General features: G+C 46.0%; 1 protein-coding gene across 16 annotated transcripts in view; it reads right to left on the bottom strand.

The window, feature by feature from the left end:
- Positions 1–22,247, bottom strand: part of PLEKHA7 (pleckstrin homology domain containing A7) — a 212,477-nt gene that overhangs the window by 48,632 nt on the left and 141,598 nt on the right. For all 16 annotated transcript variants that reach the window (XR_012375347.1, XM_073882849.1, XM_073882850.1 and 13 more), the window contains 3 exons: positions 21,851–21,951; positions 13,357–13,532; positions 832–1,302 (listed from right to left, as the gene is read on the bottom strand). Coding sequence is in view for 15 of the 16 variants with exons in the window: in XM_073882849.1 (XP_073738950.1) it covers positions 832–1,302; positions 13,357–13,532; positions 21,851–21,951 (748 nt within the window). In the remaining variant the exon portion in view is untranslated. The remainder of the gene's footprint in view (positions 1–831; positions 1,303–13,356; positions 13,533–21,850; positions 21,952–22,247) is intronic.

Raw genomic sequence — 22,247 nt, 5'->3', positions numbered from 1 at the left:
GTTTATCAGGCAGGTAAGTCTGTGGCAGACTTGGCCTGAGCTCTGGCACATCTGTAGCCCCTCTAGTCCCCGGGGAGCTTTCTGAAAGCACCAGGGCTTCGCTATCTCTTCTCCAGTCAGTGGTTGGTTTTAGAAGCCCAAATATGATGAAACGATTTACTGTCTTCATAAGGAGGACAAAACACAGCGGCGTCTGGAGAAAATGGGGGAAGCCGGTGACCCTGAATTCTTCACGTTCAGAAAAGCGCCCTTATTAATCTAAAATTGTAATAAAATACAAACAGTGCTTTGCAAATAGCAAAAACTGTATGCCCCCTAAATAATTAAAAACTGCTTCTTGAAGGAATAGGTATGATAAAGCCTACTGTCAACAGTGCCTAAGCACTTCTCTTTGTGCCTGGAATTGAAAATGGATCTGTATTTACTCTAGTTTCTACAAATATTTCCCGGACGTGGAAAAGTAGCGGAGTGAGAGAAGATGAGCAACTATCGACATACTGACTGTGTCTCAAGGCACCTTTGCCGGGGAACCAAGAAGCCACCTGATGTAATCTCACACAGGCTTGGGAGGTTCACAGACCTGGGGTTGCACTCTGCCTTTGCCACTTACTGTGTGCCCTGGGCAGGTCCCTTCACTTCTCCAAACCCCAGTTTCTTTGTCTATAACTTGGGGATATCACCCCCACCTTGCAGCGTTGCTACAGGAATTTACGGAGCTAATGGAGGTGGATAGTTTAAGGCCTGCATGTCCCCAGCACATGCCGGGACAATGATAGCTCCTATTACATTATTACGCTCATGAGTAGCAGCCACCCTGAGTCCATTACTGACCTCCTGCCGTCCCCCTTCTGGGCTTTCGCCCAGTGCTCCACCTGGGCCAGGCTGTTCTTCTTCTGGCTGTGCTTTTCAGCATTGTTCCTGGGAGGAAAGGCCCGTTGATACCCGCCGGTCCCGTTCTGCTCTCCTGGGCCATACACGGCGGGCAGCACCCCATTCTTCTCTGCCCGCTGGGGCTGTGCTTGCTGGCCTCTCAGGCCACCAGGTAAATCCACGAACAAGGCGTCCTCCTCAGCCGGTGTGTATGGGGACCTGGCCTTGCTCCTGTCCCGCTTGCCCTCCAGTGGGTCCCTCTGGGAACGGTACCGTTCTTCCTCTTGCTCCCGCCTCTCAAAGCCAAAGGAATCCTCATGGCTTCGAAGAGGACAATCCCTCGCATGTCCAGGTCCCACGCGGCCACACTCTCGACAGGACTCGGTGTGGTTGGCCTGGGGGACCGCCTGCCGCTCCACTTTCTCCACATCCCTGCAATGACAGAGGCACATTCAGCCCATTCCAGACAGCACCACGGGCAGCCAAGACTCCCCAAAGAACACACTCCATACTCGAATTTCCTCCAGGCCTTTGCATGGACTGTTCCCTCCGCCTGGAATACCTTTCACACCTAGTCCTTCATTCTTCCTGCCTGACTTCTACTCCTTTGGGACCTGGCCTACATGTTACCTCCTCTAGGAAGCCACTCCAGTCACATACTCCCACTCTAGATTGGGACCTTAGCTGACTCCACCGTCACCCTAACCACACTGGACCATAACTGTGCTTACTCATCTAACGCCCAAGTAGACCATGAGTTCCCTCAGGCCAGAGGCCCATGTGGCCAATTACAATATGCCCAGAACTTCTGTGCAATGACTGGTATAGAGTAGGTGCTTTATAAATACTACTGAATGAATAAATGATACACGTGACAATCTCATGCCTTTCCCTTTTGCTCTATGTCCATCTGTCTGGGGCAGTCCAGCTTGGATAGAAGGCTCCTGAGCCCAGGGTCTCTCCCACTGGCATCTAGCATAGCCCAAAGGACAATTAGCACATAATTAACATTCCCCCAAGATGCTGAGCAGAGAATGAACAGGCTCAGCAACCTCTTTAGATGACCTCTTACCTACTGCTCAAACAGGAACACACAAGAACACAATAATCCTCTGAAGTATCACTAGTCAGATTTTAGAGATAAGGAAACTGAGGCACAGAGTAGATAAATGATTTGCCCAAGACCATAGTGCTACAGAGCCCATCTGGTTCCCACTGCACCTCTGCATGTGTGAGATGGCCTACATATGTGCAGAGCTAGAAACTGTAAAGGAGAATGGGTCGGGGGCCACCGCTCAGCTTGTGAACGGAGGCCAGAGGAGCAACTTCTGGGGGCATCAAGAAGGACTCCTCTTTCATGGCCTATCTCCTCCTGTAAAACCTTTCTACCCCACCCTCCTTCCTCAGGGCAGGATCCTAGTTATATCTACATCCCCATTACTTGGTACCAGGGACAGAGCAGCAGCTCCATAGGCTTTGCAGAATTTAGACTGAGGAGGCAGGAGAACACACTCCAGCCCAGCCCAGAAAGACCAGAAAATTGCCAAGGATCCTTGGCTGGGGCAGCCAGTTTCCTTTGGTAAAAAGGTCCTGGCCTTGAGATCTGTCACTCCTCAGATGGCCAAGCTCTCCATTTCAACATGAAAGCATACAATGGAAACGCTGCTGCATTTACATCTGAGTGGCCACACCCCAGGCATCCTTACAACAACCTAGGAACCTCAGCTACCAATAATCAGCACAGACTCAGGGCAGAATCAATCCAGTCCCGAAGACAGTTAAAATATCAATGTAAAGTAACAATATAACCCCTAAGAAAAGCAATCACATATCTCACTGTCCATGCACTCTCCTGACTTTTCCATGAAAATCCAAAGCTTTGTTTAAAAAAAAAAAATCAATTTCAGCATTTCGATTTTCATTTGGGGATCACCTCCCCCACTCCCAATCCATATGGTTTGGGTGCTGCTGACCACTAGTCCCTGTCCAGCTGAGGCTCCCAGTCTCAACGATTAGCTCGGGGGGCAACACATCACCTATTCCAAGTCCGTCAGAGTTGGTTCTGGGGCTTTGGTTGGAGGTGGTCTCGAACTGCTATAACTAAATGGGAATCAACTATTTGAAAATGAAACCAACACCAAGGAAAGCAGATGGAGAGAAACAGCATCCTAGAAACTTGGCCTGAGCTCTGAGATTTAGCCATACCTAAACCAGATATATCCTTGGACTTTTTGCTTGTGAACCAATAAATTCTCTTTCTCACTTAAGCTACTTTGAGTTTGGTCTCTGTTACTTTTAGTGGAAGGAGTCCTATTACATCATTTGATAATGATATATTTAGATTGTGATCTCTGAGGGCCCTTCCATTCCTAATGTCCAGTTGGTCTATAAGCTCCAGTAGTGGGAATATATGGGAAATATTCAGGGGCTAGACTTTAAGAAAAGACAATTCTTACTGTACGTTCATTAAGGAACAACTCTTGCCCACAGTGTACATTACAGGTTTTAACTTTGTCCTTTCTTCAATCCTCCATAACTGCACCAGTGTAACCCCAACCGGTAGTCTTCAGGTTGCCTAAGTTGGCCTTTATCTTCTCTACTGTTTCTCAAACTTGGGAAACCCTTCAGGGAGGCTGTGCTAAGGCTGCTGCCTAGGGGACTAGAGCTCTGGCTGCCCTCTGGGTCACACCCCAGCCAAGTCACCGAAGCTTGATAACCCGGTTACTCCAACTGTGAGACCTAAGTAACTGTCCCTCCTTGTTATTACCATCCCAACGATAAGTCACAAAAACCAGGTTGTGAAACAAACATGCCACCTATATACATGACATTAGAACTAAAAGGAAAAGGGGGTTTCCTCAACTCCAGAAACCAAGGACTATGGGTATGATGCCTCAGCCCAACCAACTGTAATGGGGATTTTCCTTTCTTTACCAATCAACCTCCATGTATTTACTGAGCAACCATTTATCCCCACTGGGGTGGGCAGTTGGAGTTATAAGAAAGTAGCAGAGAAAACGGTCTCTGCCATCAAAGCCAGACAACCCTAAAGCCCGATTTAATCATGGTAACCACATTTAATACCGTTCTCATTAACTGACCACAAATCGTGGAGCTTTCCAGTCTTTTCTCACCTTGGAGCTAATTTATAACTACAAATCTTAGTCTTTACTATGTGTGTACATATGATATACACACCCTCACATACGCTACTACATCCTGATGATAAAGTTGATAGAGAACGACCAATCCTTTTCTCAGATTAACACCACCATTTACTGCAAAATAAGCCTTAAGAGGGTGGCTAAAAAAATGGTAGTCTGCTTGGCACCTGGCAGCCTTCCAGGCCCTCAAACGGGATTATGAACAACTCTTGGTCTCTGACTGCTGGGACTTACATAAGATGCCTTTGTGCCCGGGCGCCTGGGTGGCTCAGTTGGTTAAGCGACTACCTTGGGCTCAGGTTATGATCCCAGGGTCCTGGGATCAAGTCCCACATCGGGCTTCCTGCTCAGCAGGGAGTCTGCTTCTCCCTCTGACCCTCCCCCCTCTCATGCTCTCTCTCTATCTCATTCTCTCTCTCAAATAAATAAATTCTTTAAAAAAAAAAAAGACACCTTTGTGCCCAAAATAACTCAGGCTATGGCTGTAGGTAAGAAAGATGAAGGTAATGTCCTCTACTTCCCCATCTTAACTGACTTAAACAGTTAACTTACTAAGATACAGGATTTGAGGCAATAATGTTTTCTGGTTTTCCCCCATCTCCCTGCATTCCCTACAATTTAACAACCAACTTCTCAAATCAGGAGACCTGTCACAAAATTGATTTGCAACGCTCGATTTAGCATAATGCTGGGAAAGAATGAAACACCCCTCAGCTCTCAATGACTGTGTCATTCAGAGAAGTTGGCCATGTAGGGTATACATATTTAGCTAAGATGACACAAGCCTTTCCAGTGCAGGTCACTGCTATTACTGTGAGCACCTGGACTCAGTGACTATTCAAAGTCACAGGGAATTCTCGGCATTCAGTGACCATTTTGGGCCAAATGTGTCAAACCCAGTGGACAGAGGGTTTAGAGCCAGTCAGACCTGGATTCAAGGGTTGATCCCACCCAATACAAGCTGGGTGACCTTAAGCAAGTCTCTTACTTCTCTGGTTTCAGGTTACCTATCTGCAAAATGGGGACAACAACCCCCACTTTTTTGGACTGTAGTGAGGACTAAAGGAGACAGTGCACAGCATGCCCTCAAATACACATGTGCTGACTACCAATATCTATTCTCTCCCTCTTCCTTACCCCAAGTTTTTCTAAATGGCAATGTATCCAGCAAAAAGTCACATTTCCCAACCTCCCTTGGAGCTAAGGGTGACCATGTGACTTAGATCTGGCCAAGAAGATGTTAAGATGTACACAGAAATTGCTGGGTGGGTCTTCCAGGAAAGTCTTTAAAAGTCACACTTAGCTGGCTTAGCTAACCCTTCCCTTCTTTCTGCCTGGAATTTAGACTCTATGCTGGATTGCAAGGTGACAAAACACCCGCTAAAACCTGGGTAGAAAGTGAGAAAGAGCCCAGATCCCTGATGGCATCAGGGAGCTACTATACCAGCCTGGACTAACTACCTCTGGATTCGTGTTATGTGAGGAAACTAAAACCCAATTTGATGATGCTATCCTAAGTTGGGTTGTTCTATTACTAGCAACCAGACCCAATCCCTAACTGTTACAAGGGGCTAAACATTATTAGCAGGGACTGGGTCCCTCCATTTTTAGCACATCACAGCAATGCTCTATGTCTGCTTAGAGCAAATTCTTGTTTCCCCCTGCAAGTGGGAAAAGCACTCACCTCAGACCAGGGATACTTCTCTCTTCTTACTTGTCTTCACAAGAACTTGGAAATCAACAGATCAACCAAGCACTGATTATTTTATTCTGCGTCTAAACCCTTTATCTCACCAGGAAATAAGAGCTACTATTTTCCTCTATCTTAATGCTAAACACATGCACACACCATACACATTAACTCTCATTCAAAGACTTGGGTAGAAAGAGGAATGACAGCTTGTTGGGCTTTGGCTGGACTTTGGTCCGGTGGCAGATACAGTCCTTCTATCGAAATCCCACTAGAGGATCCCTCCCCACTCTCAACACCTAAATGACCAAACTAGGCACCCAAGAACAAGGCCCAGGCCACCAGTATTCTTAGAGAGTTTAGTCTGAACCAGATCAAGTAGCAGAAGTCCTGCCCTGGGAAACCAGCTCAGCCTATGTTGACAGACGTTGAGTCTTGAGCACTGACCCCAGTCTCAGGAGGACAGTGGGCTCAAAAGTCAGAACTGACCCTAGGCAAAGTCCACAGACTTGTAGAGAAGGCAGAAGAGAAAAGGGCCCAAAGCATCTTGGGAGCCTATGGCAGGCTTGCTCAGTTGAATTAATTCCTAGCACTTGAGGGAGGAAATGGCTGGAGAGAAATAGAGACAGGAGTCTGTTTCTTCTCTCCCCCAGAGTTAAATAGGGCAGTCCCCCTGGGAGTAGAGCAGTTATCTGGCTCCCTTTCATGCTTTGCTCTAAATTAGCAACAGAGGGCCTGACGGCTCTGACAACACACTCCCCAGTTCTCCAGGCTGTCCTCCCCCACAGAAGAGCGAGGCTAGAGAATAAATGAAACACCAGACTGCCAGGCTGAGGTGCCTCCTGCCTCAGAGAAGTGGCTACCGGCAAAGTCCCTTGGGAAGTTTTAAGGATGGACCAATCCAATAAAGGAGATCTGGTCACTCCACGTCTCCTCACTTTGTTCATTCCTACCTAGAGAATCCTTCCTTCTTCAAAGCAGGTAAGTCATGCTCAACCATCACAGTTCAACCCAACCCAGTCTGGAGTTCTGGCCAACTTCGCTCACCTCCCATCACCTTATGGCAGTCATCGTCTGGGTCACTCTTTTGTGTGTGTGGCCGATGTTTGGTTGTTACTACCATATGCCAAGTCCTTCTATGTGCCAGGAACTTGACACAGACCATCTCTAATCCCTATAACAATCAGTATTGTCAAGCCCAGAGGGGCTGAGGGCACTCAATAAGGACCAGATTACCTACAATCGTCTCTACTAAAGAACAGGGACAGTGGTAGCAACAGTGATCACTGAGCACTCACTAAATGCAAAACCCTGATCTAATAAGCAAGTTAAATATATTACCTCCTCTTATCATTGTACAATCCTCCAAGGCTAGACATATTATTAATCTTTCATTACAGGTAATAAAAGTGAAGCTCTAAGAGGTTAACCAACTTGCTCTGAATCATGCAACCAGTGACATAAGCAGGATTCAAAACCCATCTGATCTGACTCCAAAGCCCTGCACCTGGTTGAAAACATTGTCATAAATTACTGCTGCTCAAGGTCCAAGGGGCTTGTCCAACCTCAGGTGTTCCTGCTACACTTTAATCAAAATGATCTGGGTTTAGAAGGCCAAATATTTAGTTCTCTGAAGACAGTGCAGATAGCCAGCAATGTATGGGCTATTTCTGAGCAGGATGATCCCCCACACGTCAGTCCCACAACAGTGGTCAGATTGCTCTGAAACACCCCAAATTCTTAGTTGAACATCTTACAGGTACAGGTTTTATAGCTGTTTTGTTCATCCATCCATCCACCCACCTGCCCAGTCAGCCAAACATCCAGGCATCTATCCATTAACTGACTGCTATGTGCCAAACACTGTTCCATTTTCAAGGAGTTTATAGACTAGTAGGAGCAACAATGAGAAAGCAGGCCAACATAACTTGAGCATGAAAGTCCTGTGAAAAAGGAATGATGAGCTGGAGCATCTAACACTCTGAAGGGTCAGGGAAGGAGGAAATAACATCTAGGCTAAGGCCTGAAGATGCGCTGACATCTTCCTAATGATGGTGAGGGCTGGGGGAGCAGAGGAGCAAGGCCCAGATGGATCCTGGTGCCTCATGAGGTGGACCTCCAGCTCTCACCCAAATCCCATCACAGCCTATTCTCCCCCTTGCTCTCTTAGATGCATCCACACTTCCTAGTTTTCTGTTTCTTGAATAAACCAAGCTCATTCTTGCCTCAGGGTGTTTGTAAGTGCCATTCCTTCTGCTTAGCACTCTGCCTCAGTTTTGCATTCGTAACCTTCGTATATCAATCAGATCTTCCCTGACCACACAAACAAAAGTGGCTACTCCTGCCTCGCCCCCTTGTTCCTCTCATCCCATCACCCTATTTTACTGCCTTCATGCATGGATCATGATAGAATATTGTCTTGTTGTTTACCTGTTTATGATCTGTCTCCACCATCCCTACCCAAGAATGCATGGGACTTTGCCTCTTTGTGTGAACACTGCTGTATTTCTCAGCATCTTTAACAGTGTCTGATGCACAATATGCCCTCAATAAATACTTGTGGAATAAAAGACTAAATAGATGAACACATGTACAAACGCACTCAATTCAAGAAGTTCAGTATGGCTGGAGCATAGAGAACGGGGAATAGCAAGACATGAGCCAAAGGCGTCACAGGGGCCACACCCATGCAGTGCTCAAAATCCCTGAGGAAATTGATTTTTACTCCAAAGGTGATTAGACTATAAGATCCTTCAGTCCAAAGACAGGACTACAGTTACACAGAAACGAGAGAGATTTGGAAACAGAAAAGAGAGGTCTTCTGACAGGCCTTCCTATCTGAGCTGCTTGCCAGTTTTGTGACCTGTCAAGGCAAGCTGACCTCCTTGCTTAGTGCTTTAACTTGTTGGAAAGGACAAGATATCCTTAGACAAGAGATAAAACACAGTCCAATGCAGGGGAGTGGGGAGGACAGAGTCCAATGTCCGGCAAGTGGAAGAACACGGAAATGGGGGGAAGAAATTATGCATAGAAGGAGTTAGTGAGCAGGCTTTGGCAGCACTGCATAGCACCCCTTCCAGTGCGTGGGGTTGGACCTTAAGAATATGTGAATGAACTTCTATCAGGAGATTCTGAAGCCTATGTAGGAAACAATGGGATAAAGTCAGGAGTTTCAGCAAGGGTGCTCAGCTCTGCTCCTGGGTCAGAGGAATGATGTGGGAAGAGACTGGAAGAGGAAGGAGGGGAGGGGCAGGTGGAGAGATGGTGCTGCAGGAGCCTGGGCAGAACAGAACCACAACTCCACAGCTGCTAGGGGATAAGTACATCCTGATAAGGGAGAGAGTACAATTTGTTCCTAGAAGACTCCGCATCAATGTGATCCAGAGGATGAATGATGAAACTGGAAGAGCCCATGACATTGTTAAACCAAACCCTATGGAAGGTAGCATATCTGATATAAAGTATCTTTGGTATCCTATTAAGTAAGCACTTTATACATTTATTTTTTTTAAAAGATACTATTTATTTGAGAGAGAGAGAGAGCATGAGCAGGGGCAGAGGGAGAAGCAGACTCCCCACTGAGCAGGGAGCCTGATGTGGGACTCGATCCCAGGACCCTGGGATCATGACCGGAGCCGAAGGCAGACGCTTAACGACTGAGCCACCAGGGCGTATTTAACTTAATACTTGTAATAGTATTAAGTATTAAAGTATTAAGTATTAAAAAACTTAAGTATTTAACTTAATACTTGTAATAGCTCTATGGACTAAGAAAAACTGAGGTTTAAAAAGCATACCTAATCTGTACAAGTGACTCAGCTAGAAAGTAGTAGAGCTGGGATTTGAACCCACATCTACCTGACTTCAAACACTAAGCTTTGGGTAGAAAACGAAAGGTAAAAGAAACCAATACTGAAGAAAGTGAGGGGTGAATCAGCCTGGATGTTAATTTGTCTGTGCCTCCTTTATCCCATCCCAATGAGTCATTTTTCCTTCCTCTGCCCACAGCCCCGGCATTGATGTGGGCATTCACCCCTACCTCACCCTCAGTCCCTGTGGTCTGGTTCTCAGAAGTGAAGCATGTATCCTGGGCTTGTGCCAATCAGCATGTGCATTCCCTGGCCACAGTACATCGTTTAGGGTTTAAATGTGATCTAAGCCTGTCTAATCAGAATGGCTCTGGACAAGACTCTGGCTCTTTCCTTCTGGACTTCCCCCCCAGCCCCCCAGATGACAGGAGTCCAGGGCTACCGCAGCTACCTTGCCACCAGGATCTGCGAGGGACCTCCACATGGAGTTGAAGAATGAATCCAAACCAGAAATGGCCAGAGCCTAGAGCCTGAGACAATGACTTACAATACTGTCTGAGCCTTGCGCCCACCTGTTTCTAAAGCTAGACCTATCCTCAACTTTTTAGTGAAGGCAAACAATGAATTCCTCCCTTTTTAAGATAAATTTGGGGGCACCTGGGTGGATTAGTCAGTTAAGCCATCCGCCTTTGGCTCAGGTCATGATCCTGGAGTCCCGGGATCAAGCCTGGCATCGGGCTCCCTGCTCAGCGGGGAGTCTGCTTCTCCCTCTCCATCTGCTCCCTCCCCACGCTTATGCACTCTCACTTGCTAATAAGTGAATGAAATCTTTAAAAAAAAAAAAAAGAAAAGATAAATTCATCTGCATCTTCTGCTACCTCAATCAGGAGTCCTACTATAGATACCACATACATAAAGCATCTGCCCATATGAATAAGAACAGAAGCATCTGGTGAGAATCAAGTTGGGCAGAGACTGATACATGACCACTGGGGGCCCCCACCTAACACAGATGGAGGGTTTCCAATGCAGATCACCAAACTGGAGGAGAGAGAAGATTTAGTACTGCCTAATGAATAATTCTAACTAACCAAATGTCTGAACATCTTATTCTGGGAAAACAGAACATTTAATAAGTCTGGATTTGCTTCGCTATTTCATCTCTCAGAAAGCTAAAGGAAAATTCTATTCTGCCTTTATTCAGACTCAGAAGGTAAAACAAGTTGGGTTTTTTGTTGTTGTTGTTTTTTTTTAAGGAAGGAACCTTGGGCAAGCATGATTATGGGATTTTAATAATTTATTAAGGGCATAATAACAAATTTTAAAAGGTCAGAGAAAATCTAGGAACAGCCTGAGACCCTAAAAGAGGAAGGAAGGCAGCCCAACAGATAAGGGATGGAGCCTCTCCAAAACAGAATCTGGGGATAGTTAATTGCAAAATTTTCAGGTAGGCAAAAGTTAAAAAAAAAAAAAATAGCCAAATATCAGCTATCAAATTAATCTTGAATGGTTCGAGACTGGCATCACTTTTCAAACCCAATACTTCTTCCTGTTCAGCCTGATTTCATTCTCAGGCTACCTTTGACCCAGTGCCCCAGTTAGCCATGATGAACTGAGCAGAAGTGGAACACAAGAAGGAACCCACTTGCCATTGCTGGCCTAGAGAAGCCAGTATTATAACACAGGCAGCTCTCAGAGCTCAAGTTAGAAAAGGACATGCACAAAAATGGAAGGTGAGGCACAAAATCAAGCACAGATGCACAGCGGGATAGGCCCACAGGAATGATGGCAAAAAGGGCAAAGTCTAGAAGGAACTGAGCTTGGTTTACTTAAAGCAAAGCAAAACAAAAACAAACTTTCTATTCCTCTAAGAATTAAAATGAAGGCGGGGAAAGCTTCAAAAGAATATGAGATACAAGTAACTCTGCTTGGGGAAGATGATGCGCATAAATAAAGCTGAACGCTTTACCTTCTGGATTTAGTTCCGTATCTTCATCAAGAAGCGTGACCTTCTCCATGAAAAGGAAAACCACCTTAGTTAGGAGAGACTGAAAGTGCGAGACAGGGAGGGAGACGGGGAAGGCCCCAGGCGTCAGCACCCCAGGGCCCGAAGGGAACTCGGAGACAGGCTCAAGAAACCTCTCAGGTGACCTCTGAGGAATCAGAGAGAATGGGAAAATGGGCAGGATATTAGAGGCTGGCAAACAGCATCCTGATTTTCAAAGGAAGGGAAAATCAGATTCCATTCACCATAAGACTGGACAGCCTACCATCAACCAAGAGGCTAAGCTGCATCCTAAACTGGCCAGATTTCACAGCATACAGGAAAGAAAGCAACCAAGAAAAGGCATACAACTCAGTAGAAAAATGGGTAGAGGACAGGTACAGGCAGTTCACTGGAGGGGAGATGTAAGTAGCCAATAAAGAGAAAAGATTTCCACCATCACACAGATACACACTGAAATAACCAGACTATTTATCTACACAGCAGCTCAACAACAAAAAATTTTTTAAGATTTTATTTATTTATTTGAGAGAGAGAGAGAAAACGAGAGAGAGAGCACATGAGAGGGGGGAGGGTCAAGGGAGAAGCAGACTCCCTGTCGAGCAGGGAGCCCGATGCGGGACTCGATCCAGGGACTCCAGGATCATGACCTGAGCCGAAGGCAGTCGCTTAACCAACTGAGCCACCCAGGCGCCCTCAACAAAAAATTTAAAAGCTTGGTAATATCAACTACTGGCAAAGATGTGGGAAGATGAGCACTCTCACCAGGGGACTATACAGCTTTGTTTAAAGGGCAATTTGGTATACTGATTAAAATAAAAAATGCATTGTATTTTGACCCAGCAGTTTGAAAGACACACATGCAGAGGCCTATAGAAGGTTTTTCATTACAGGACTATTTATAATGGTAAAGTTGAGAAAAAATAAACCATCCAAGGTTTGGAGTGTTATGGTCCTATAAAATACCATATACAACAATCCAAAATAAAGTTGATCCACTAATAAAGAAGGATTTTTGGGGGGGAAAGGTTGACAAGCTAAAACACACCAAATGAAATCCATTTATAGTCGCTGAAAAATCCTGCCTTTAGGTTGCTGGAGAATAACCTTTTGTTTTGAGGCCTCACTGAAAGACCATAGTCAAAGAGGCCTCTAAACACAGTGAGATGTCCAGATAGTGAAAAATGGGCCCATGTCACAGGAGGACTGGCTAAAAGCACACCATGACTTTTCCAGGGCTCCCTTACCCTCTCTGAGCCCCTGACTCCACTCATCATCCTCCTGCACTTTCTCTCAAGGAATTACCCACAGCCAACAAACTCAAGAATTTCAAGATCCTTGATTGTACCCTTGGTTTGCCCACTTGAGGGAAGGTGTGGCTGGACAATAGCTCCCTAGCTAGCCCCAGCAACATGGTGGGCAGTCTTGAGGCACATTTTCAGTTTGTAAGATCTTTCTCATCTGTCTCTCCCTCTTCCCCAGTCTGGCGCCCCCCAGGCTGTCTCTCCCACAACACATCAGAGAAGGACAAATGAAAAATACACCAGGTTCCAAGGCCCCATATCCCAGGCAATCACTTCACCCTGCCAGGTCTTTGCATTTCTCTGCCCAATGAAGAGGACCAGATAACTTCTGGGGGACCTTACTATGTATGCATTCTCTTCCCAGAAGAATTCATTGTTAAACAGGACCTCAAAGAAAAGGCAGTGCTTCTATATGAGTGAATGAAAGTGGAATTTGGGGCACCCAAGTGTTCTTATCTGGATCCCCATCCTAGTGTGGGAAGTTCTCTGACAGGGACCTTCCATTAGGACTGACCTCTTTAGCGATGATCGAGACAGCACCTGTGCAGCCTGGTTCATGGCCCGGACCCATGCGTTCATGTCCTCCTGGGTGTCGGCACTGAAGTAGTAGGTCCTCATGCCTGACTGCTCGGCCTGAGAGCCCCCCGTGGAGCTATTATAGATGAGTGCTCGCATCCCTGTGTGCACAGCCTGTAAACAGGAGGTGGAACCCCAGGTCAGAGAGGTCAACACACGTTTTACTTCCGGGAGCCGAAACAAGAAGACACTCCAGCCATGTTCTCCCCTCTTCCAAATTAAAAGCCCAGGCACCACCCAGCCTGTTCTGACACCTGGAAAACATCATGGCTGGATTCCCCTTTCCTAGTGCAGTCAGCCCTGGCGACAGCTGTGTCTGGTCCCCCTGGTAAAGGCCTGCAGCTGTACCTGTTCCTATTTCTCTTCCTCTGGCTCAGGGAGGGGTACACAGTCAAGGCGTATGCGAGAGAGTTTTTCAAAACCCTCATTCTGTTGAAGCAAACTCTCTGGAATCCCTGTTTGGGTTCTTCTGAAGCACGCGATTATTGGAATTGAGCCAACAATCAGCAGTAACAGCAGGTGGCTTAGTGCAGGTATTCACTGAGCCTCCCAGCTTGGCCATGAAATGTGACGTGTGCCCATTGAAGCTGCTGCTCTTCTCTCTCTCCAAAGAGGCACTACAAAGTTTGACATTTCACTGAAAATTCTTGTGCACCTACTATGTGCTAGGAAGCCTCAAGGTGCTTTCACATGTATCCTTGCAAAAAGCCCGTGAAGAGGCACCAGAAATGACCACTGAAAAGCATCCAGGATAGGTGCAAACAAGAGGCAACACCAGTTCCACCCTCTGTGTTCTGATAGGCAGGGGCCTGTCCTAACTTTGCAATGAAAAACCTCACCAAATCTACATAGGATGATGGTGTAAGGAGGAAGATCAGCAAAGCTGATCAGTGCCTACTATGTGTCTCCTGGGTACTGCCATGGCTTTAATCTCATTTTAATCCCAACAGCCCTGAGAGGTAGGGACAGAATCTCTATTTTACAAATGTGGCAAATGAAGATGAGATGTTAAGGAACTTTCTCTGATCTGCATGCCCAGGGACAGATTCTTCACAGCATTTAACATTACCTGGTATTATCTATTTTACACACTAGTTTGCTTATCATCTGTCTCTTCCCCCCAGAATAGAAACTCCATGAGAGCAAGGACTCTATTTTGTTCACTAAAGTATCCCCAGGAATAGTGCCTGGCACACCGTTGGTGCTCAATAAATGTTTGTTGAATAAATGAAGAGTTGGAACCAGGATTTATTCCTAGGTCTATCTGATTCTGAGTCCAAGCTTCTCTATACAACGTTCCCAGGTCCTACCCAGAAATTAGTAATGATTACACAGATCACTGGTCCAATAATCTGGATCCAGATTGAAAGGCAGACCTCATGCAAGGACCAGTCAGAGAAAACAAAATGAAAGAACCGATTAGGAGCTGGGAAATGACATGCTTCTAGAATCACTAATGGTCATGGATGAAACCTCTAAGATGAACTGTCAACATTGGCTTCTGCAACCCACACTAACATCTAGGTCCAAAATGCATATAAAATATGGGCCTGCTACTGACATTGACATACCTGAATCTATCCAGCTAGTTCTAAGAGAGTACAAGCAAACAGCCTGAAGCTGAGTCCCTACAGTGACCAAAGCAAACCCGATATCATCCCTTGCATGTATAAGGGGTTATTCACCGTCCCAGAAAAGATTCCTCCTGTTTTAGCAAGGTGGAGATATGACAGTGAGAAAAGAATAAAAAGGAACATGTTTTGTCTTACTATGAATCAGCAGAAACTCTTGGAAAAGTTCCCCTGGACAATGGCCCCATAACATCTCTGATAGCTCCTCCCAGACCTTCTGTGCAGTCACAGTTCTAGGACAGGCACTCGCCCCAGACACAAGGCTACCCATAAGCATCAGGCACCCTCAAGGGTATGACAGAGAGAGCAGGTCCCCACTACACTAGTGTTCATGGAGCCAGGCTTGTCCAGGAAATCAACATGGGACACTCTTCAAACATGGAGAGTTGGCATGTCTGCAAATGGGCCTTGGAAGTTAGATCCATCATTACAGAGGAGCTACACACGATCACAAACAACTTCTAACCAAATTGCCAATATGTGCTGTCTTCAGCTGCCCTTGGTTCTGAAGAATAGGTTCTTGACTACATTCTGCCTGTGCTTGGGCATAAAAGATATATTAACTGTAAAGGTGAGAAGTGTAGGGAGTTGGCCACGTGAACCAAGTTCAAAGTGCACTGAGCCTGAGGAAGATGCCAGAACCAAGATGATGATAAGTCTTCTCATCCCTTCCCTAGTCTCATCTCAAAGATGCTCCCTTCCCATCTGCTCTTCGCTTTCCAATTAACACAGTCCACCTAGGCAACTTTGTACAACTGAAGAAAAAACTTCAGGCTATACCTAAAGGAAATGAGGATGTAAGCAAGGAACATTTTACCTCAAAAACTTAATGCCCCTAGGATATGACTGCTCTCCTGGCCCTTAGGACTCTGGTCTTGATCCAACAGTAGGGAAGGAAGCTGGAATGCTCACACCTCACGCCCCCAGCATCAACCTTTAGAACACAGAGGCCTAGGTCGGGGCTTATCAACTGACTGACTCATTCTCTAACTCATTCATTTAACAATAATTTATCATTTACTGTTTATGTGAAAGGCACTATACCAGAAGGGACAGCCTTAATCAAGACCAAGAAGTTTACAATCACACAGAAAGACGATGGACAAATAACTACAATTGTCGTAAGTGTCATCAAAAAGCTCAGGATGCTGTGAGAGAGAACAGCTGGGGAAGCTGGCCTGCCCTGCGGAAGGATCTACCTATGGAAGTGACATTTAAGCTGCCCTCTACATAGGTAGCAAATATTTTAGTAGGAGTAGCACAGGGGGACGTGTGGGATCCCAGTGTGGACAAGGGTATGGTATGTTCAAGGAAGAAGCCAGCATGCCTGGTAAGGAAAAAAGGAGAGAGCAGGGTGAGATGAAGTTACTGGAGTTGGCAAGGCCAGCTCACCAGGGCCTTGTGGTCATGTTAGGGTTTTGTCTCGTTTACAAGAGCAAGGAGAAGCTATTAAAGGGTTTGAGTGGGGGAGTGGGGAGATCAGATTTTTGTCTGGAAAAACCACTCTGGCTACAATATGAAGAGGTTAGAGCCAGGCTGGGGCAGATGAGGGGACAGGAGGCAGGAGACCACTACAGGAGTAAGGTGAGAGACGGTGGCAGGGGCTGAGAAGGAGCGGATCGCCCCAAGTCTGGATAAAAGAAGCAGGTAATAGCAGCAGGACCTGGAGATGGACTGGACATGAGAGCTGAGAACGGCAATTGTCAAGGATAAGACTGCCAGCTTCGTGACTTACAAAGACTGTGGTGCCCGTTTGTTGACATTAAGAAGGAACTCCTGATGCCCAACCTTCAGGCTGACTATGAGCAGCACAATGAACTGGGTAGGAACTCAGGCCCTAGAATCAGCCTGACGTGCATGGTGAGCATGCTTCTTACCCCAGGGCAGCCCTGGACAAGCTGCTCAACCTCCCCAGTCCTCTATTTCCTCATCTTTAAAATGGGACTGTGGTTGATGATGATGTTTACATTAAGGCTGTGTGAGCATTAAAAGATATAATATAACCTATCACATTTCCTTTGATTAAGAAAACAGGGAAAAACAAGTATCTGTAGCACCCGTGCCTTGGTCACTGGTAGAAACCAGGAAGTGCTTCATATCACATTATGACTGGTGTAAATATCTTGAAATAGCAGTATGCTCATTGCCACTTTGAAATTACAATAATTATTACGTTATAGGTTAAAAAAGCCTACCATTTTTAAGGCTCAAAAGATATGTTAGTTGAGGTTATTATAGGACCAGTCACTTGAGTAATCTAAGCTGACTGACCGAAGGAACTTTCTAGAAATGTGGAAGATTCTTCTCTGCCCTCTCCCCATTTCTAATGTACAGAGAACTAAACATGAATTACAAGGAAGCCTGAACTTGGGAAATGTAAGCAGAGTTACCTGACCATGACTCCGAATACAAATGACTGCTCTATGTGGTCTCTGTTTACAGAATGGGACTAGCCCCATCTACCCAGGCAGAACTAGCTGATGGGCTAGTTTTCCCGGTGAAAGCTCTAGATAGGTAAGTCAACCCCTTGCAGTGCAGTGATAGAAGAGCTGCGGATGTACAGAAGAAGGGCACCTAACCTGTCCAGAGGGCTCAAGGAAGGCTTCCTGAAGGAGGTGACCCCCAAGCAAAGACCTGAAGGACCAGTAAGAGTTGAGTAAAGAACATTTTGGGCTGTGGTTGAAGCTCAGGCAAAGGCCTGTGGGCAAGAAATGCCCTGGGGCCCCAGGCAACTGCACAGGGCTGGGGGGAAAGTTTAAGAGGAGTGGCTAAAAATGTGACTGGACAGGGTGCCTGGGTGGCTCAGTTGGTTAAGCGACTGCCTTCGGCTCAGGTCATGATCCTGGAGTCCCGGGATCAAGTCCCGCATCGGGCTCCCTGCTCGGCGGGGAGTCTGCTTCTCCCTCTGAACTTCTTCCCTCTCGTGCTCTGTATCTCTCATTCTCTCTCTCTCAAATAAATAAATAAAATCTTAAAAATGTGACTGGACAGGTAAGGTGGGGCTGGTAAACCAAGACCGGGCTTTATCCTGCAGGCAATGGGGAACCACTGACAGATTTATGGTGAGAGCACACAGCCTCAACAGATGTGCAATTCAGAAACAGTGTGGAGAATGGATTGGAGGCTGCAGTCTGAGGGCTGAAGCGGGGTAACCAACACTTACAGAGCACTCACCATGTGTCAGGCACGGTTCTGGCAGAAACTTAGTTCCAACAGGAGGGATGACAACAGCCAAGACAGAATAGTGGCAGGGCGGTAGAGGAGAGTAGATGGAGGACAAAGCTGAAATGGGAGAGGAAAAGGGCAGCTCTTCCCTGTTCTCTTCTCACCCCCTAACAACCTCCATGCTGATGGGGAGTCTAGAATATAAGCCCCATGAAGGCAAGGACCTTATCCTTCTCATTGTTGTATCCCCAGAATCTGCATCCTACCAAGGAGAACGATGGAGCACAATGAAAGTTTGCTGAATATAAATAAGTGGAAAAACCACATGTCTTGGCTGGCCTTCAGCCAGAATCTAAAGCAGGGGTCTTAATCTTGGTCTGGGGTAGGGGGCATGAACCCTTTGGATGGTTTCATAAATCCTAAGAACTCTTCTCAGAATGTTTCTACGGATGCAAATAAAACAAAGGAAATTTGTTGTACTGAAATGTAGTTTTCAAAATTTTCTTAAATGTGGTGTAATGATATCGGTGCTTCTTTAAAAATTCATTGCATAAGAAATGTAGTAATGATTATTGTAATTTCAAAGTGGCAACAAGCATAATGCTATTTCAAGATATTTACACCAGTCATAGTGTGATATGAAGCGCTTTCTGGTTTCTACCAGTGACCAAGGCACAGGTGTTACAGATACCTGTTTTTCTGTTTTCTTAATCAAAGGAAACGTTATAGGTTAGAAAAGCAAAGATGTGATTTATCCACTGACACTTGGGGATTTGTAGAGCTCAGGTCAGGAACCCTTGGCTTAAGAGAGGAAGAACAGCTCAGAGGAGGCCAATAAAGGCTTTTTCCCCATTGAGGATCCTTGGACCCTTTGCTGCATGGAGATGTTCTTTGCTCCAGATTCTGGATCTGAGGGGCAAGCTTGCTGAGAGGTGACCAGCAGGCCAAGGGTGGCTGTGCATCCAATAGGAGCTCTTTGGGGAGGCACCCAGATGAGCCAGTAGAGTACGAAAGGCCTGCTGGTCAGGGCATTGCGTCTCCTAGACGCCACTAAGAGCCCCGCCTGGCTCTCCTACAGAGCTGCCTGCATCTCAGAGTCCATCTAGCACCAGCTGGTAATGCATAGGAGCTGCCAGGCTGTGGGCACAGTTGAAAAAGAAAGACAAGGAAAGGACCATATAACCTTTCAGGCTGTGCCTACTTACCACCACAGATACTCTCAACAACCTCAGGCAAGGTGCCCTAATAACAGTCAGAGAATTTCAGTTCCGGAAATAATGAAGAGCTGACATCAGAAGCAGGCGTAAGGCCCAGGACACTAAACAATGTGCATTCCTCAGTGTGCCCAAGAACATGGATCCTGAACTGCCCAAGGGTCCCACTTCCTGGCCCTTAAAAGAACAATGCTGCAACCCAAGAGAAGGGGAACTCTTTGACACTCAGGAAACCACAGCCCTCTGTGGAGAACCACCTGAACACCACTAGACCTGCCTGCAGCAGCTTTGGTCTGTTCTCAGACCCTGAGGATCCCCCCAAAGGGATCCCCCAAACACATGTATACCTTCTGTCTCTCAGACAAAAATTTAGCTAAGGAACAGTCTTGGTGAAGTCCTTCTAAGAAAAAAATTTTTTTTCAAAAAGAAAAGAATCTACGACACATAAAAGATGTTTTTCTAAATCTGTTTTCACACCTCCCAGTGAAGTGTTAAGATGAAATATATATAGTTACAATCAGTTATTCTGACCATATTTCAAATGCTGTCCCCCAAAATTACATACAACATTATCCCAACTGTCTGCCCAGTAGCAACACTGAGCCCTAGAAAGGAAGGTTTTCTGAGGAAGACTTTTAGGCTGCAAAAGGTCAGCCTGAAACCCACTGAACACAATGTTTTCAAAGCCGTCAATCAGCAGGAAAGGCTTCTGAATGTTCAATAGAAGAGTATCCCTAAAATGATAACAATGAACATTCATTCAAATTACTTCCCACCTCCTGCAATGTGTGTGCAGGAGGTGACCAAAATAAGATGTGGAAGAAAAGTAGAGAAAGGAACTGTCCTCCCTCCCTGTAACGCAATTGTAAGAGGATTGAGTTCATGTTCAAGTTCTGTCACCATCATCTTCCAGCTTTATGACTTTGAACAAGTTTCTTAAGCACTCTAATCCTCGTGTTCTTAATCTATAAAATAACGCTAATAACACTGACCTTACAACACTGGCTCTCCACGACCTTAAATGAGCTCCCGTGGATAGAAGTACTTCTCTGGTCATACAAGGTTTTACAAATATAAGGCAATACTATGTTATGCAACAAGAAATAGGGAAGGATCCCAGAATCTTCAACCTAGTAACTCTGCAGTCATTGGGGATGGTGACGGCCAAGGGAAAGAGAGGGACAGCTCAAACCTGGCAATGAACAAAGCTAAAGCACCAGTCCAGGAAGGAAAGGTAGAAGATGAGACTGACCTTCCAGCCACCACCACCTCCACAATGGACTCCAGATCAAAACAATGATGCAGACACCATGGATACCACATACCAACACTCTCTTTAACCCACAGAGCGCTGGGTGTCTTCTCTTGTGCTTTTCCATGATCCTTTTAACTATCTATGGCTGGCAAACTTGACTTCCGTTCAATCTCTGCTTTAGTACCTAATGTCCAGTATTCATCTTACACCCTCAACATGGGAATAGCTAAGCTACATGAGTAGTGGGGGCAGGAGCCCCTACCCCACTTGAAATGCACGTCATTGCCTTGTATCCTGAGCAGTGTGAGAGGGTGTTTCCCTGTGGCTACCAGCACCAAAGGCCACTTACTTCAGTGCTGAGACTTCCACTCAGCTGCCGGTAAAGTAGAACTTCAACCCACCCTATCTTTACCATCTCTAGGGGACCCAAGAAACAGCAGCAGTGAAGGAATGTGTGGAGGTCACCAAACGAGATGGCCTCAGGATTCCCCAAGTTTCGGCCTGACCACCACCTTCCTGGAGCCTCCACGCCCAGTTCTGAAGATGCCAGAGGGCATCAAAGGACTGCCATCAATTATCATGGCCGCACTCACTTAACATGTGACCAAGCAGAAAAGTAGAAAGTAGAAAAGGGGTTTTACTATTGAAGGGATTTCCCTGAGAATCTTTAGTGATCCAGAACACAAATCAAATTTGATACTATTTGCTCTTCAACAAGATAAACAAAGCAGATAAATTTGAAAATCTCTTCAACATGAGCTTCTAACCCTCAATGTAAGTTTTCATAATAAAATTGCTATAAATCCATGACGAGCGACTATCACCTGCAGCAAGTGGCTGGACACTAGACTGGCTGATTACAGTGATAAAAAGGCATGAAGGGGACGAGTAATCACAGGACTGGTACCAATAGGAAAGAGGGGTCTGAATATTTGAGCAAAGCTGGGAGACTCAGAAGCTCAGAAACAAATGAAAGTACTTTTGATGTGGTATTATTCTTATTTAAAGAATTTACAACATTGTTAACATGCACCCGAAATGCTCTAGCTTCTTTACTTCTCCCCACTCCCCACAAAAAAAAAAACAAAACTGCTTTTATGAAGACATTTTTGGGAACACAAAGTTTCTTAGGGTAGAAATGCAGCCCTGGAGGGGAGGGGGCAGTACCTTAAAGGAATACTTGCGACTTATGCGGTCCTCAGGGGCCACGGGTGAGATCACATAGCTGGGCAGAGGGATGCTCCCAAGGACCGCTTCTTCTCGGCTGTCTTTGAATGGAAAAAACACATCAGAATAACCTTCTGTGGCACCCTCCCTGGGTTGGTCCATCCCACTGCCGCTGTTCAGGGCTCCTTATAGCTCCCTAGGACTACTGTAATCCCTGATCGTCCATTCAGGTGCTCCCTGGGGACCTTTGGGTTAACGCAGGAATGACAGGTGAGTCAGGGGCAGAGACAGGCATGGAAACATGCTCAGTGCAACCTGTGAACTCCTGAAACAGGGCAGTAAGCCAAGTTCTGTGGGAACACAGAGGCAGGAGTGGCACAAAGTCGGGGAAAGCGGA

Source organism: Callorhinus ursinus, unplaced genomic scaffold, assembly GCF_003265705.2.
Source record: "Callorhinus ursinus isolate GAN/ISIS: 27379988/994484 unplaced genomic scaffold, GSC_fseal_2.0 scaffold49, whole genome shotgun sequence".
Taxonomy (NCBI): Eukaryota; Metazoa; Chordata; class Mammalia; order Carnivora; family Otariidae; genus Callorhinus; species Callorhinus ursinus.
This window is presented reverse-complemented; position numbering and strand designations above follow the sequence as displayed.